The 17854-nt window shown below is 49.6% G+C and overlaps 1 protein-coding gene across 1 annotated transcript in view; it reads right to left on the bottom strand.

The window, feature by feature from the left end:
* LOC120024755 (liprin-alpha-1-like) overlaps positions 1-17854 on the bottom strand; it is an 88506-nt gene that overhangs the window by 47987 nt on the left and 22665 nt on the right. Inside the window, exons 3-5 of the mRNA XM_038969040.1 lie at positions 6827-6928; positions 5701-5865; positions 5518-5592 (exon numbers count right to left, since the gene is read on the bottom strand). Coding sequence (XP_038824968.1) covers positions 5518-5592; positions 5701-5865; positions 6827-6928 — 342 coding nt within the window. The remainder of the gene's footprint in view (positions 1-5517; positions 5593-5700; positions 5866-6826; positions 6929-17854) is intronic.

Here is a 17854-nt window from a genome sequence, read left to right as displayed (position 1 = left end):
ACATCGAACTGAAAATAGATCACTTTCTGACAGTTACCCGCCTGGGTTTGTGGTCACGGTTACCGGGACAGCCCTGCTCGCACACATTCATGCAGGCTGACACACACACACACACACACACACACACACACACACACACACACACACACACACACACACACACACACACACACACACGGAGAAGCGTAAGAGAAAAGTGTGTGTGTGTGTGTGTGTGTGTGCGTGCGTGTGTACTGTGCTGCTAGGCTAATTCCCTACTCTCTGAGACGAAGGGAATCAAAGGAGAGATGTAGAGGACAGGAGAAAAATCTAGTCCACTTTCCCATGATCCTCGAGCCCTTTTGTCCATTTTAATCCCATTCACGACTCATCTCCTCTGAGAGCTCTGTGCATTCTGTGTGTGTATACGTCCATTCGTGGAGTCCCAGTATCCAGCTCTCAGTTAATAAGTCTCATATCAATGTGTGACTCATGTCCCTACAACATTACAAATGCTGTGTAATCACAAGACAACATTACAGATTGTGTAATCACAAGACGGTATAACATCACAGATACTGTGTAATCACAAGACGGTATAACATCACAGATACTGTGTAATCACAAGATGGTATAACATTACAGATACTGTGTAATCACAAGACAGTATAACCTCACATATACTGTGTAATCACAAGACAGTACAACATTACATATACTGTGTAATCACAAGACAGTATAACATCACAGATCCTGTGTAATCACAAGACAGTATAACATTACAGATACTGTGTAATCACAAGACAGTATAACATCACAGATCCTGTGTAATCACAAGACAGTATAACATCACAGATCCTGTGTAATCACAAGACAGTATAACATTACAGGTACTGTGTAATCACAAGACAGTATAACATCACAGATACTGTGTAATCACAAGACAGTATAACATCACAGATACTGTGTAATCACAAGACAGTATAACATCACAGATACTGTGTAATCACAAGACGGTATAACATCACAGATACTGTGTAATCACAAGATGGTATAACATTACAGATCCTGTGTACTCACAAGACGGTATAACATTACAGATACTGTGTAATCACAAGACAGTATAACCTCACATATACTGTGTAATCACAAGACAGTACAACATTACATATACTGTGTAATCACAAGACAGTATAACATCACAGATCCTGTGTAATCACAAGACAGTATAACATTACAGATACTGTGTAATCACAAGACAGTATAACATCACAGATCCTGTGTAATCACAAGACAGTATAACATCACAGATCCTGTGTAATCACAAGACAGTATAACATCACAGATCCTGTGTAATCACAAGACAGTATAACATTACAGGTACTGTGTAATCACAAGACAGTATAACATCACAGATCCTGTGTAATCACAAGACAGTATAACATTACAGATACTGTGTAATCACAAGGCAGTATAACATTATAGATACTGTGTAATCACAAGACAGTATAACATCACAGATACTGTGTAATCACAAGACAGTATAACATTACAGATACTGTGTAATCACAAGACAGTATAACATTACAGATCCTGTGTAATCACAAGACAGTATAACATCACAGATAATGTGTAATCACCATTCGAAGCCTATTCTTTTTCCACGTGTTAAACATGGGAATGATGCAATAAGGTCCATAGTCATTCAAGATGGATTGGTTTTTATTCCCCCAGGAAAACTAGTGAGGACTGTTGTCATGGATACGATTTGATGATTGACAGGCGAGAGTGAGTCACCATTGGCAAGTTGACTGGGAGTATGGTTGAATCCCTCAGTGAGGCAGTCAAACAGGCAAAATGTCAGTACAGAGACAACGTGGAGTCGCAATTCAACGGATCAGACACGAGATGGATGTGTCAGGGTCTACAGACAATCACAGATAACAAAGAGAAAACCAGCCACGTCGCGGAGACACCGACGTCTCGCTCCTCAGGAAAGAGAAACACCTTCTTCACCCGCTTTGAGGATAACACAGTGCCACCAACGCGGCCCGCTTTGAGGATAACACAGTGCCACCAACGCGGCCCGCTTTGAGGATAACACAGTGCCACCAACGCGGCCCGCTTTGAGGATAACACAGTGCCACAAACGCGCGGCCCGCTTTGAGGATAACACAGTGCCACCAACGCGGCCCGCTTTGAGGATAACACAGTGCCACCAACGCGGCCCGCTTTGAGGATAACACAGTGCCACCAACTTGGCCCGCTTTGAGGATAACACAGTGCCACCAACGCGGCCCGCTTTGAGGATAACACAGTGCCACAAACACGCGGCCCGCTTTGAGGATAACACAGTGCCACCAACGCAGCCCGCTTTGAGGATAACACAGTGCCACCAACGCGGCCCGCTTTGAGGATAACACAGTGCCACCAACGCGGCCCGCTTGAGGATAAACAGTGTCACCAACGCGCGGCCCGCTTTGAGGATAACACAGTGCCACCAACGCGGCCCACTTCCAATAAATGTAGGGGCTCATTCTCCGTGGCCGACGTGAGTAAGACATTTAAGCGTGTTAACCCTCGCACGGCTGCCAGCTCAGACGGCATCCCTAGCCACGTCCTCAGAGCATGCGCAGACCAGCTGGCTGGAGTGTTTATGGACATATTAAATCTCTCCCTTTCCCAGTCTGCTGTCCCCACTTGCTTCAAGATGTCCACCATTGCTCCTGTACCCAAGAAAGCAAAAAAGGTAACTGAACTAAGGCCTGGGGCTAGTTAAGGATCATATCACCTCTACCTTACCAGACACCCTAGACCCACTTCAATTTGCTTACCACCCAAATAGATCCACAGACGATGCAATCGCCATCGCACTGCACACTTCCCTACCCCATCTGGACAAGAGGAATACCTATTTAAGAATGCTGTTCATAGACTACAGCTCAGCATTCAACACCATAGTACCCTCCAAGCTCATCACTAAGCTCAGGGCCCTGGGTCTGAACCCCGCCCTGTGCAACTGGGTCCTGGACTTCCTGACGGCTCGCCCTAAGATGGTGAAGGTAGGAAAGAACACCTCTTCGCTGATCCTCAACACTGGGGCACCACAAGGGTGCGTGCTCAGCCCCCTCCTGTACTCCCTGTTCACCCATGACTGCGTGGCCAAGCACCCCTCCAACTCAATCCTCAAGTTTGCAGACAACACAACAGTAGTAGGCTTGATTACCAACAATGATGAGACAGCCTACAGGGAGGAGGTCAGGGCTCGTGTGTGTGGTACCAGAAAAATAACCTGTCCCTCAACAAAACGAAGGAGCTTATCATGGACTTCAGGAAACAGCAGAGGGAGCACGCCCCTATCCACATCTTCGGGACCACAGTGGAGAAGTTGAAAAGATTCAAGTTCCTCGGCTTACACGTCACTGACATCCTGAAATGGTCCACCCACACAGACAGTGTGGTGAAGAATGCGCAACATTGCCTCATCAACCTCAGGAGGCTGAAGAAATTTGGCTTGGGCACCTAAAACCCTCACAAACTTTTACAGATGCACAATTGAGATGCACATCCTGTCGGGCTGTATCACCGCCTGGTACGACAACTGCACCGCCCGCTACCACAGGGCTCTCCAGAGGGTGGAGGCCAAGAGACTGTTAAATAGCCATCACTAGCCGGCTACCACTCGGTTACTCAACCCTGCACCTTAGAGGCTGCTGCCCTATTTACATGGAATCACTGGCCACTTTAATAATGTTTACATACTGCTTTACTCATTTCATATGTATATACTGTATTCTACTGTATTTTAGTCAATGCCACTCCGACATTGCTCGTCCTAATATTATATACATCTTAATTCCATTATTTTACTTTTAGATGTGTGTGTGTGTGTGTGTGTGTGTGTGTGTGTGTGTGTGTGTGTGTGTGTGTGTATACAGGGTAACTACAGGGTTAAACTACAGGGTTGCTACAGGGTAGCTACAGGGTAGCTACAGGGTCAAACTACAGGGTCAAACTACAGGGTCAAACTACAGGGTCAAACTACAGGGTTAAACTACAGGTTAAACTACAGGGTTAAACTACAGGGTTAAACTACAGGGTTAAACTACAGGGTTAAACTACAGGGTTAAACTACAGGGTTAAACTACAGGGTTAAACTACAGGGTAACTACAGGGTAACTACAGGGTTAAACTACAGGGTTAAACTACAGGGTTAAACTACAGGGTCAAACTACAGGGTCAAACTACAGGGTCAAACTACAGGGTAACTACAGGGTTACTACAGGGTTACTACAGGGTTACTACAGGGTTACTACAGGGTTACTACAGGGTTACTACAGGGTTACTACAGGGTTACTACAGGGTTACTACAGGGTTACTACAGGGTTACTACAGGGTTACTACAGGGTTACTACAGGGTTACTACAGGGTCAAACTACAGGGTCAAACTACAGGGTCAAACTACAGGGTCAAACTATAGGTTAAACTATAGGTTAAACTATAGGTTAAACTATAGGTTAAACTACAGGGTTAAACTACAGGGTTAAACTACAGGGTTAAACTACAGGGTTAAACTACAGGGTTAAACTACAGGGTTAAACTACAGGGTAACTACAGGGTAACTACAGGGTTAAACTACAGGGTTAAACTACAGGGTCAAACTACAGGGTCAAACTACAGGGTTAAACTACAGGGTTAAACTACAGGGTTTAACTACAGGGTTTAACTACAGGGTTTAACTACAGGGTTTAACTACAGGGTTTAACTACAGGGTAACTACAGGGTAACTACAGGGTAACTACAGGGTAACTACAGGGTAACTACAGGGTAACTACAGGGTTAAACTACAGGGTTAAACTACAGGGTTAAACTACAGGGTTAAACTACAGGGTTAAACTACAGGGTAACTACAGGGTAACTACAGGGTAACTACAGGGTAACTACAGGGTTAAACTACAGGGTTAAACTACAGGGTTAAACTACAGGGTCAAACTACAGGGTCAAACTACAGGGTCAAACTACAGGGTCAAACTACAGGGTCAAACTACAGGGTCAAACTACAGGGTCAAACTACAGGGTTACTACAGGGTAACTACAGGGTTACTACAGGGTAACTACAGGGTAACTACAGGGTAACTACAGGGTAACTATAGGGTAACTATAGGGTAACTATAGGGTAACTATAGGGTAACTACAGGGTAACTACAGGGTAACTACAGGGTAACTACAGGGTAACTATAGGGTAACTATAGGGTAACTACAGGGTAACTACAGGGTTACTACAGGGTTACTACAGGGTTACTACAGGGTAACTATAGGGTAACTATAGGGTAACTATAGGGTTACTACAGGGTAACTATAGGGTAACTATAGGGTAACTACAGGGTAACTATAGGGTAACTATAGGGTAACTACAGGGTTACTACAGGGTTACTATAGGGTTACTACAGGGTAACTATAGGGTTACTACAGGGTAACTATAGGGTTAAACTACAGGGTAACTACAGAGTTACTACAGGATGGTCAGATGAGGCTTACCTCTTTGTGTTGTGATGTGAGCTGTTCTTCCAGCTGGCTGCATCTTTCTAAAGCCACACGCAGTCTCTCCCTGACCTGGAAACCAGACAGACAATTATTAGTCTCCATCATTTTACACACTGCCATTACACCTCTACAAAAGAAGAGATTAGCAGGCAGACAATCTCCTCCCCCCCTACCAACCTTCTCGTCCAGGGCTTTGTGGTGTTCAAACAGGGACTTGAGTGCCTTGAGGACCTCTACCTCACTGGAGACCCCAGCAGGAGACTGGGCCTGCCTCTTCACCACCGTCATCCTCAGACTGCGTTCATGACGAGACACCAGACACTCCAGATGCTCCAGGAGAAGCTACGGTCATCACAGAATACACATCAGATGTTACATGTCATGGTACACACACACGTTCCAGGAGACGCTACGGTCATCACAGAATACACATCAGATGTTACATGTCATGGTACACACACACGTTCCAGGAGACGCTACGGTCATCACAGAATACACAAGTTACAAACAGCCATGTTCACGCCACACACACACACACACACACACACACACACACACACACACACACACACACAGGATTGTGAAATAGTACAGACATGCTTACACATATGAGTGTGTGTTATGCTCAATCCCATGTTGTTGAGCAGCTCAGGGGGGTCCCATCAGAGCTGCAGGCTGACAAAGCCCAGACTCATCCCTTAATCTCCCCTTCCCTCCTCATATCCCCCCTCTACCTCCCATATTCTACCCTCCATCCTCCCTCTCCCACCCTTTTCTCCTCCTCCCTCCCCCTCTTTCTAATCCCTCCTCCCTCCTCCCTCCCCACTCTCCCCAGTCAGTGTCCATCGTTCCTAATTAGACTGACCCAGACTCTGCTCATTGCAACTAGACTGGCAGGTGGATTAACCAGTTAGAGCCGTACATCTGCCACTAGGCCTGAGCAGAGAAGTGACAGACAGGGGAATTAACCTATGGCTGTCTGCGCTGTGACCTGGGAGGGCGGGTGCTCTGTCAACCACTCATTAGGGGTGACCTAATCCTCAGAACAGAAAGCAAGCCCTCTCAAACTCAAACACACACGTAAACACTACTAAAACACACATGTACTACTAAAACACACACACAGTACTAATACCCACAGGTCAAACCAGTGGGGGTTTGACACTGTTAATGGACTATGCTTGGGACTGGAAGGGGACTGTGTGTGTGTGTGTGTGTGTGTGTGTGTGTGTGTGTGTGTGTGTGTGTGTGTGTGTGTGTGTGTGTGTGTGTGTGTGTGTGTGTGTGTGTGTGTGTGTCTGACCCGTGTGTTGTTCCTCTCAGCCTTGAGCTCAGCAATCTCCTCTTCCCTCTCCATCAAATGCTCCCGACACACATTCACCTCCTTGGTCAGCGCAGCAAACTCCTGGAGGACAACAACACATTAACACAACGTTAGAGAGACAGCAAACTCCTGGAGGACAACACATTAACACAACGTTAGAGAGACAGCAAACTACTGGAGGACAACAACACATTAACACAATGTTAGAGAGACAGCAAACTCCTGGACAACAACACATTAACACAACGTTAGAGAGACAGCAAACTCCTGGACAACAACACATTAACACAACGTTAGAGAGACAGCAAACTCCTGGAGGACAACAACACATTAACACAACGTTAGAGAGACAGCAAACTCCTGGAGGACAACAACACATTAACACAACGTTAGAGAGACAGCAAACTCCTGGAGGACAACACATTAACACAACGTTAGAGAGACAGCAAACTCCTGGAGGACAACAACACATTAACACAACGTTAGAGAGACAGCAAACTCCTGGAGGACAACAACACATTAACACAACGTTAGAGAGACAGCAAACTCCTGGAGGACAACAACACATTAACACAACGTTAGAGAGACAGCAAACTCCTGGAGGACAACAACACATTAACACAACGTTAGAGAGACAGCAAACTCCTGGAAAACAACACATTAACACAACGTTAGAGAAACAGGAAACTCCTGGAGTACAACAACACATTAACACAACGTTAGAGAGACAGCAAACTCCTGGAGGACAACAACACATTAACACAACGTTAGAGAGACAGCAAACTCCTGGACAACAACACATTAACACAACGTTAGAGAGACAGCAAACTCCTGGAGGACAACAACACATTAACACAATGTTAGAGAGACAGCAAACTCCTGGACAACAACACATTAACACACCGTTAGAGAGACAGCAAACTCCTGGACAACAACACATTAACACAACGTTAGAGAGACAGCAAACTCCTGGAGGACAACAACACATTAACACAACGTTAGAGAGACAGCAAACTCCTGGACAACAACACATTAACACAACGTTAGAGAGACAGCAAACTCCTGGACAACAACACATTAACACAACGTTAGAGAGACAGCAAACTCCTGGAGGACAACAACACATTAACACAACGTTAGAGAGACAGCAAACTCCTGGACAACAACACATTAACACAACGTTAGAGAGACAGCAAACTCCTGGAGGACAACAACACATTAACACAACGTTAGAGAGACAGCAAACTCCTGGACAACAACACATTAACACAACGTTAGAGAGACAGCAAACTCCTGGACAACAACACATTAACACAACGTTAGAGAGACAGCAAACTCCTGGACAACAACACATTAACACAACGTTAGAGAGACAGCAAACTCCTGGAGGACAACAACACATTAACACAATGTTAGAGAGACAGCAAACTCCTGGACAACAACACATTAACACAACGTTAGAGAGACAGCAAACTCCTGGAGGACAACAACACATTAACACAACGTTAGAGAGACAGCAAACTCCTGGAGGACAACAACACATTAACACAACGTTAGAGAGACAGCAAACTCCTGGACAACAACACATTAACACAATGTTAGAGAGACAGCAAACTCCTGGACAACAACACATTAACACAACGTTAGAGAGACAGCAAACTCCTGGAGGACAACAACACATTAACACAATGTTAGAGAGACAGCAAACTCCTGGAGGACAACAACACATTAACACAATGTTAGAGAGACAGCAAACTCCTGGACAACAACACATTAACACAACGTTAGAGAGACAGCAAACTCCTGGACAACAACACATTAACACAACGTTAGAGAGACAGCAAACTCCTGGAGGACAACAACACATTAACACAACGTTAGAGAGACAGCAAACTCCTGGACAACAACACATTAACACAACGTTAGAGAGACAGCAAACTCCTGGAGGACAACAACACATTAACACAACGTTAGAGAGACAGCAAACTCCTGGACAACAACACATTAACACAACGTTAGAGAGACAGCAAACTCCTGGACAACAACACATTAACACAACGTTAGAGAGACAGCAAACTCCTGGACAACAACACATTAACACAACGTTAGAGAGACAGCAAACTCCTGGACAACAACACATTAACACAACGTTAGAGAGACAGGTCAAATCAAATCAATCAAATGGATTTTATAAAAAGACTACTTTGACCAGGGACCTATTTCCTATATAGTGCACAACTTTTTTTCACTTTTTTTATTACCCCCTTTTCTCCCCATTTTCGTGGTATCCAATTGCTAGTAATTACTATCTTGTCTCATCGCTACAACTCCCGTACGGGCTCGGGAGAGACGAAGGTCGAAAGCCATGAGTCCTCCGAAGCACAACCCAACCAAGCCGCACTGCTTCTTAACACAGCGCGCCTCCAACCTGGAAGCCAGCCGGGTTGGAGGAAACACCGTGCACCTGGCCACCTTGGTTAGCGCGCACTGCGCCCAGCCCCCCACAGGAGTCGCTGGTGCGCGATGAGACAAGGATATCCCTACCGGCCAAACCCTCCCTAACACGGACGACGCTAGGCCAATTGTGCATCGCCCCATGGACCTCCCGGTCGCGGCCGGCCATGACAGAGCCTGGGCGCGAACCCAGAGTCTCTTGTGGCACAGCTAGCACTGCAATGCAGTGCCCTATACCACTGCGCCACCCGGGAGGTCCTATAGTGCACTACTTTTGACCAGGGCCCATAGGCTGCACACATACATAATACGTTTCCATGTTGGTAAACAGGTGGGGGATCGACACACTTCCTGACGGTCAACAGGTGGGGGAACTACACACTTCCTGACAGTCGACAGGTGGGGGAACTACACACTTCCTGACAGTCGACAGGTGGGGGAACTACACACTTCCTGACAGTCGACAGGTGGGGGAACTACACACTTCCTGACAGTCGACAGGTGGGGGAACTACACAGAGAGAGAGGAGAGGAGAGAGAGAGGACAGGAGAGAGAGAGGACAGGACAGGAGAGAGAGAGAGAGAGAGAGAGAGAGGACAGGAGAGGAGAGAGAGAGAGAGAGGGGACAGGAGAGAGAGAGGACAGGAGAGAGGACAGGAGAGAGAGAGAGAGAGAGAGAGAGAGAGGACAGGAGAGAGGACAGGAGAGAGAGAGAGAGAGAGAGAGAGAGGACAGGAGAGAGAGAGGACAGGAGAGAGAGAGGACAGGAGAGAGAGAGAGAGAGAGAGAGAGAGAGGACAGGAGAGAGAGAGAGAGAGAGAGAGAGAGAGAGAGAGAGAGAGAGGACAGGAGAGAGAGAGAGAGAGAGAGAGAGAGAGAGAGAGAGAGAGAGAGAGAGGACAGGAGAGAGAGAGAGAGAGAGAGAGAGAGAGAGAGAGAGAGAGAGCCACTACAGGACGAGAGAGAGAGAGAGAGAGAGAGAGAGAGAGAGAGAGAGAGAGAGAGAGAGAGAGAGAGAGAGAGAGAGAGAGAGAGAGAGAGAGAGAGAGAGAGAGAGAGAGAGAGAGAGAGAGAGAGAGAGAGAGAGGACAGGAGAGAGAGAGGACAGGAGAGAGAGAGGACAGGAGAGAGAGAGGACAGGAGAGAGAGAGGACAGGAGAGAGAGAGGACAGGAGAGAGAGAGGACAGGAGAGAGAGAGGACAGGAGAGAGAGAGAGAGAGAGAGAGAGAGAGAGAGAGAGAGAGAGAGAGAGAGAGAGAGAGAGAGAGAGAGAGAGAGAGAGAGAGAGAGAGGACAGGAGAGAGAGAGAGAGAGAGAGAGAGAGAGAGAGAGAGAGGACAGGAGAGAGAGAGAGAGAGAGAGAGAGAGAGAGAGAGAGAGAGAGAGAGAGAGAGAGAGAGAGAGAGAGAGAGAGAGAGAGAGAGAGAGAGGACAGGAGAGAGAGAGGACAGGAGAGAGAGACTTCATTTAACTTCATATTCCAGTCTCCCTCTAGTCTTCCATCCATCCCATTCAATCAACAGTCTCCCTCCATCCCATTCAATCAACAGCCACCATGCATTGAGACTACATGCAGTTTACCAACTAGAGACTCTTGCCATATACCACACACACACCTAGTCTCACACACACACACACAGCTTCCATGGTTGGGCCTACAGAATGAACCATCCTGATATTTGGTTCTGTGGAACAGGTTCCCTGAGTATCCAGGCCTTCTTTGAGGACACACACTGTTCAGTCCCCATCACCACCACCTGAGGAAGCGTTTCTTCTTTCCACACTAGAGACCATGGGAGTTTTTGATTGGCCTGACCATGCATAAGTGCCCGTCCTTTAGCCAGTGAGGGAGGAGGAGGCGGGGAAAGGGGTTATTATGTGGGGAGTTGGAATGTTGGATTCCTGAATTCCAGAGCAGAGTCTGATGTATAACCATCCGCCAGAGAGAGAGAGAGGCCCTGCCTGTCTGGCTACTTCAGTACAGCCTGCCCTGCATACTTTCTCCTTTCCCTCCATTTACCCACGCTCTCCTTCTTGGTCTCCTTTTATCTCTCTGTCTCTTCTCATCACTGTCTGTCTGAAATCTGTCTTGCCTACTACTAACCAAAAAGACATACTGTGTACTAACCATACCACATACTATTTAGTACATACTGTTTAGTAGAAAAGTATTCAGTAAAGCAACAAATATCAACATATTAGGCTCTCCCATACTGACAATCGGTGTTGGGGTTAGTTACCTGGAAACTAATATATTACTCGGTACATTTAACAAAAGTAATGCATTACTTTATAATATTACTTTGCATGTCGAAGGGAGCCGCGTTATTTTAATGGAAGAAAAAAAATCTCGAAACGTTTTGGACTGTCGTAGGGAGCCGTGCGCGCTCTACCAAAGATAGGCTGGTTACTACCTCAGCTCTGATCACTAGTTCCTCCTTCCATCTGATAGGCTGCTTACTAACTCAGGTCTGATCACTAGTTCCTCCTTCCATCTGATAGGCTGCTTACTACCTCAGGTCTGATCACTAGTTCCTCCTTCCATCTGATAGGCTGGTTACTAACTCAGGTCTGATCACTAGTTCCTCCTTCCATCTGATAGGCTGGTTACTACCTCAGGTCTGAACACTAGTTCCATCTGATAGGCTGGTTACTACCTCAGCTCTGAACACTAGTTCCTCCTTCCATCTGATAGGCTGGTTACTACCTCAGGTCTGAACACTAGTTCCTCCTTCCATCTGATAGGCTGGTTACTACCTCAGCTCTGAACACTAGTTCCATCTGATAGGCTGGTTACTAACTCAGGTCTGAACACTAGTTCCATCTGATAGGCTGCTTACTAACTCAGGTCTGATCACTAGTTCCTCCTTCCATCTGATAGGCTGGTTACTAACTCAGGTCTGATCACTAGTTCCTCCTTCCATCTGATAGGCTGGTTACTACCTCAGGTCTGAACACTAGTTCCTCCTTCCATCTGATAGGCTGCTTACTAACTCAGCTCTGATCACTAGTTCCTCCTTCCATCTGATAGGCTGGTTACTACCTCAGCTCTGATCACTAGTTCCTCCTTCCATCTGATAGGCTGGTTACTACCTCAGCTCTGATCACTAGTTCCTCCTTCCATCTGATAGGCTGGTTACTACCTCAGCTCTGATCACTAGTTCCTCCTTCCATCTGATAGGCTGGTTACTAACTCAGGTCTGATCACTAGTTCCTCCTTCCATCTGATAGGCTGCTTACTAACTCAGGTCTGAACACTAGTTCCTCCTTCCATCTGATAGGCTGGTTACTACCTCAGCTCTGAACACTAGTTCCATCTGATAGGCTGGTTACTAACTCAGGTCTGATCACTAGTTCCTCCTTCCATCTGATAGGCTGCTTACTACCTCAGGTCTGATCACTAGTTCCTCCTTCCATCTGATAGGCTGATTACTACCTCAGGTCTGATCACTAGTTCCTCCTTCCATCTGATAGGCTGGTTACTAACTCAGGTCTGAACACTAGTTCCATCTGATAGGCTGCTTACTACCTCAGGTCTGATCACTAGTTCCTCCTTCCATCTGATAGGCTGGTTACTACCTCAGGTCTGAACACTAGTTCCTCCTTCCATCTGATAGGCTGCTTACTAACTCAGGTCTGAACACTAGTTCCTCCTTCCATCTGATAGGCTGGTTACTACCTCAGGTCTGAACACTAGTTCCATCTGATAGGCTGATTACTAACTCAGGTTAGTAAGCAGCACTTAAAACACTACATTTTCAAAATGTCATAAACTATGAAAATAAATCTGCAACCTCTGTGTGTCGCTTTCTTTTTCGCCCCTGTGGTGGCCCTGTGGTGGCCCTGTGTGTCTCTCTCCTCTTTGTACTAAAGACATGTGACCAAACCGGACACCAAGGGAAGCTATTCTCTTTTCTACATCACCAAAGGCAAAAAGCTTCGGTCAGACATGCTTTACTGTTTAGCACACAAGTCTATCTAGGCGAAGGCCCTGTGGTAACGGCCTAATGTGGGCTCAACTGATAAGCAGCGTGTCTGTCTGTCCAATGTCCATCCATCACTGCAGCACTAAGAGGGCTGAGCGCAGAGCGGGACAAAAGCACCGCTGAATGCGCTCCTTTTCATTTCTGACCTAGCGCTTCTGGGCGAAGAGAAAAATACCACGAAGATTCTTTTTCTTACGCCTGTCAGCACGGCTTCCTAGAATATGTTGAGAGAGTGTGATGTGTGTGGTGTGTGTGGGCGTCTAAGTGAGTGCACCGAGTGTCTCCGTGTGCGGGGTGTCTCCGTGTGCCTACATATCCTAACTCCCCCTGAGACACCCTCGGAGACTGGGGTCACAGCCAGGGTCAACCATTATCAGCCATTATCAACACAGACCCTGGAGCAACTAGGATTAAGTGCCTTGCACACTGATGGTTCACCTTGTCGGCCTGGGGATTTGAAATAGCGACCTTTGGATGACTTGCTCAATGCGCTAACCGCTAGGCTACCTGCGACCTGTTGTCCTCCTGGTATTACAGTCTAGATAGGACATCGGGTGGGATAAATGAATGAACATCAACACTCCAGCATGACATACTCCCTCACTCCAGCTCCCTCCCTCACTCCAGCATGACATTCTCCCTCCCTCACTCCAGCTCCCTCCCTCACTGCAGCATGACATTCTCCCTCCCCCACTCCAGCATGACAGCTCCCTCCCTCCCTCACTCCAGCATGACAGCTCCCTCCCTCCCTCACTCCAGCATGACAGCTCCCTCCCTCCCTCACTCCAGCATGACAGCTCCCTCCCTCCCTCACTCCAGCATGACAGCTCCCTCCCTCCCTCACTCCAGCATGACAGCTCCCTCACTCCAGCATGACAGCTCCCCTCCCTCACTCCAGCATGACAGCTCCCTCCCTCACTCCAGCATGACAGCTCCCACCCTCACTCCAGCATGACAGCTCCCTCCCTCACTCCAGCATGACAGCTCCCCTCCCTCACTCCAGCATGACAGCTCCCCTCCCTCACTCCAGCATGACAGCTCCCCTCCCTCACTCCAGCATGACAGCTCCCCTCCCTCACTCCAGCATGACAGCTCCCTCCCTCCCTCACTCCAGCATGACAGCTCCCCTCCCTCACTCCAGCATGACAGCTCCCTCCCTCCCTCACTCCAGCATGACAGCTCCCTCCCTCCCTCACTCCAGCATGACAGCTCCCTCCCTCCCTCACTCCAGCATGACAGCTCCCTCCCTCCCTCACTCCAGCATGACAGCCCCCCTCCCTCACTCCAGCATGACAGCTCCCCTCCCTCACTCCAGCATGACAGCTCCCTCCTTCCCTCACTCCAGCTCCCTCCTTCCCTCACTCCAGCTCCCTCCCTCCCTCACTCCAGCCCCCTCCCTCCCTCCAGCATGGCAGCTCCCTCCCTCACTCCAGCATGACAGCTCCCTCCCTCCCTCACTCCAGCATGACAGCTCCCTCCCTCCCTCACTCCAGCATGACAGCTCCTCTCCCTCACTCCAGCATGACAGCTCCTCTCCCTCACTCCAGCATGACAGCCCCCCTCCCTCACTCCAGCATGACAGCTCCCCTCCCTCACTCCAGCATGACAGCTCCCTCCTTCCCTCACTCCAGCTCCCTCCTTCCCTCACTCCAGCTTCCTTCCCTCACTCCAGCCTCCTTCCCTCACTCCAGCCTCCTCCCTCCCTCCAGCATGGCAGCTCCCTCCCTCACTCCAGCATGACAGCTCCCTCCCTCCCTCACTCCAGCATGACAGCTCCCTCCCTCCCTCACTCCAGCATGACAGCTCCCTCCCTCCCTCACTCCAGCATGACAGCTCCCTCCCTCCCTCACTCCTGCATGACAGCTCCCTCCCTCCCTCCCTCCTGCATGACAGCTCCCTCCCTCCCTCACTCCAGCATGACAGCTCCCTCCCTCCCTCACTCCAGCATGACAGCTCCCTCCCTCCCTCACTCCAGCATGACAGCTCCCTCCCTCCCTCACTCCAGCATGACAGCTCCCTCCCTCCCTCACTCCAGCATGACAGCTCCCTCCCTCCCTCACTCCAGCATGACAGCTCCCTCCCTCCCTCACTCCAGCATGACAGCTCCCTCCCTCCCTCACTCCAGCATGACAGCTCCCTCCCTCCCTCACTCCAGCATGACAGCTCCCTCCCTCCCTCACTCCAGCATGACAGCTCCCTCCCTCCCTCCCTCCAGCATGACAGCTCCCTCCTTCCCTCACTCCAGCTCCCTCCCTCCCTCCCTCCCTCCCTCCCTCACTCCAGCTCCCTCCCAGCTCCCTCCCTCCTCCAGCATGACAGCTCCCCTCCCTCACTCCAGCATGACAGCTCCCCTCCCTCACTCCAGCATGACAGCTCCCCTCCCTCACTCCAGCATGACAGCTCCCCTCCCTCACTCCAGCATGACAGCTCCCCTCCCTCACTCCAGCATGACAGCTCCCCTCCCTCACTCCAGCATGACAGCTCCCCTCCCTCACTCCAGCATGACAGCTCCCCTCCCTCACTCCAGCATGACAGCTCCCCTCCCTCACTCCAGCATGACAGCTCCCCTCCCTCACTCCAGCATGACAGCTCCCCTCCCTCACTCCAGCATGACAGCTCCCCTCCCTCACTCCAGCATGACAGCTCCCCTCCCTCACTCCAGCATGACAGCTCCCCTCCCTCACTCCAGCATGACAGCTCCCCTCCCTCACTCCAGCATGACAGCTCCCCTCCCTCACTCCAGCATGACAGCTCCCCTCCCTCACTCCAGCATGACAGCTCCCTTCCTCCCTCACTCCAGCATGACAGCTCCCTCCCTCCCTCACTCCAGCATGACAGCTCCCTCCCTCCCTCACTCCAGCATGACAGTGTAACAGTATAACTTTAAACCGTCCCCTCGCCCCGACACGGGCGCGAACCAGGGACCTTCTGCACACATCAACAACAGTCACCCACGAAGCGTCGTTACCCATCGCTCCACAAAAGCCGCGGCCTCTGCAGAGCAAGGTGCAACACTACTTCTAGGTTTCAGAGCAAGTGACGTAACTGATTGAAACGCTAGTAGCGCGTACCCGCTAACTAGCTAGCCATTTCACATCCGTTACAACAGCTCCCTCCCTCCCTCACTCCAGCATGACAGCTCCCTTCCTCCCTCACTCCAGCATGACAGCTCCCTCCCTCCCTCACTCCAGCTCCCTCCCTCACTCCAGCATGACAGCTCCCTCCCTCCCTCACTCCAGCATGACAGCTCCCTCCCTCCCTCACTCCAGCATGACAGCTCCCTCCCTCCCTCACTCCAGCATGACAGCTCCCTCCCTCCCTCACTCCAGCATGACAGCTCCCCTCCCTCACTCCAGCATGACAGCTCCCCTCCCTCACTCCAGCATGACAGCTCCCCTCCCTCACTCCAGCATGACAGCTCCCCTCCCTCACTCCAGCATGACAGCTCCCCTCCCTCACTCCAGCATGACAGCTCCCCTCCCTCACTCCAGCATGACAGCTCCCCTCCCTCACTCCAGCATGACAGCTCCCCTCCCTCACTCCAGCATGACAGCTCCCCTCCCTCACTCCAGCATGACAGCTCCCCTCCCTCACTCCAGCATGACAGCTCCCCTCCCTCACTCCAGCATGAAAGCTCCCTCCCTCACTCCAGCATGACAGCTCCCCTCCCTCACTCCAGCATGACAGCTCCCTTCCTCCCTCACTCCAGCATGACAGCTCCCTCCCTCCCTCACTCCAGCATGACAGCTCCCTCCCTCCCTCACTCCAGCATGACAGTGTAACAGTATAACTTTAAACCGTCCCCTCGCCCCGACACGGGCGCGAACCAGGGACCTTCTGCACACATCAACAACAGTCACCCACGAAGCGTCGTTACCCATCGCTCCACAAAAGCCGCGGCCTCTGCAGAGCAAGGTGCAACACTACTTCTAGGTTTCAGAGCAAGTGACGTAACTGATTGAAACGCTAGTAGCGCGTACCCGCTAACTAGCTAGCCATTTCACATCCGTTACAACAGCTCCCTCCCTCCCTCACTCCAGCATGACAGCTCCCTTCCTCCCTCACTCCAGCATGACAGCTCCCTCCCTCCCTCACTCCAGCTCCCTCCCTCACTCCAGCATGACAGCTCCCTCCCTCCCTCACTCCAGCATGACAGCTCCCTCCCTCCCTCACTCCAGCATGACAGCTCCCTCCCTCCCTCACTCCAGCATGACAGCTCCCTCCCTCCCTCACTCCAGCATGACAGCTCCCTCCCTCCCTCACTCCAGCATGACAGCTCCCTCCCTCCCTCACTCCAGCATGACAGCTCCCTCCCTCCCTAATAGCTCCCTCCCTCCCTAATAATATGCATATTATTATTACTATTGGATAGAAAACACTCTCTAGTTTCTAAAACCGTTTGAATTATATCTGTGAGTGAAACAGAACTCATTCTGCAGCAAACTTCCTGACAGGAAGTGGAAAGTCTGAAATTGAGGCTCTGTTCCAGGGGCTGCCTATTAAATCCCTTGTTATTTATTAGTTTAGATGCACTTCATACGTCTTCCACTAGATGTCGACAAGAAG

The sequence above is a fragment of the Salvelinus namaycush genome, chromosome 30, assembly GCF_016432855.1.
Source record: "Salvelinus namaycush isolate Seneca chromosome 30, SaNama_1.0, whole genome shotgun sequence".
Taxonomy (NCBI): domain Eukaryota; kingdom Metazoa; phylum Chordata; class Actinopteri; order Salmoniformes; family Salmonidae; genus Salvelinus; species Salvelinus namaycush.
The sequence above is the reverse complement of the archived record's forward strand: the minus strand, read 5'-3'. Positions and strand labels throughout refer to the sequence as shown.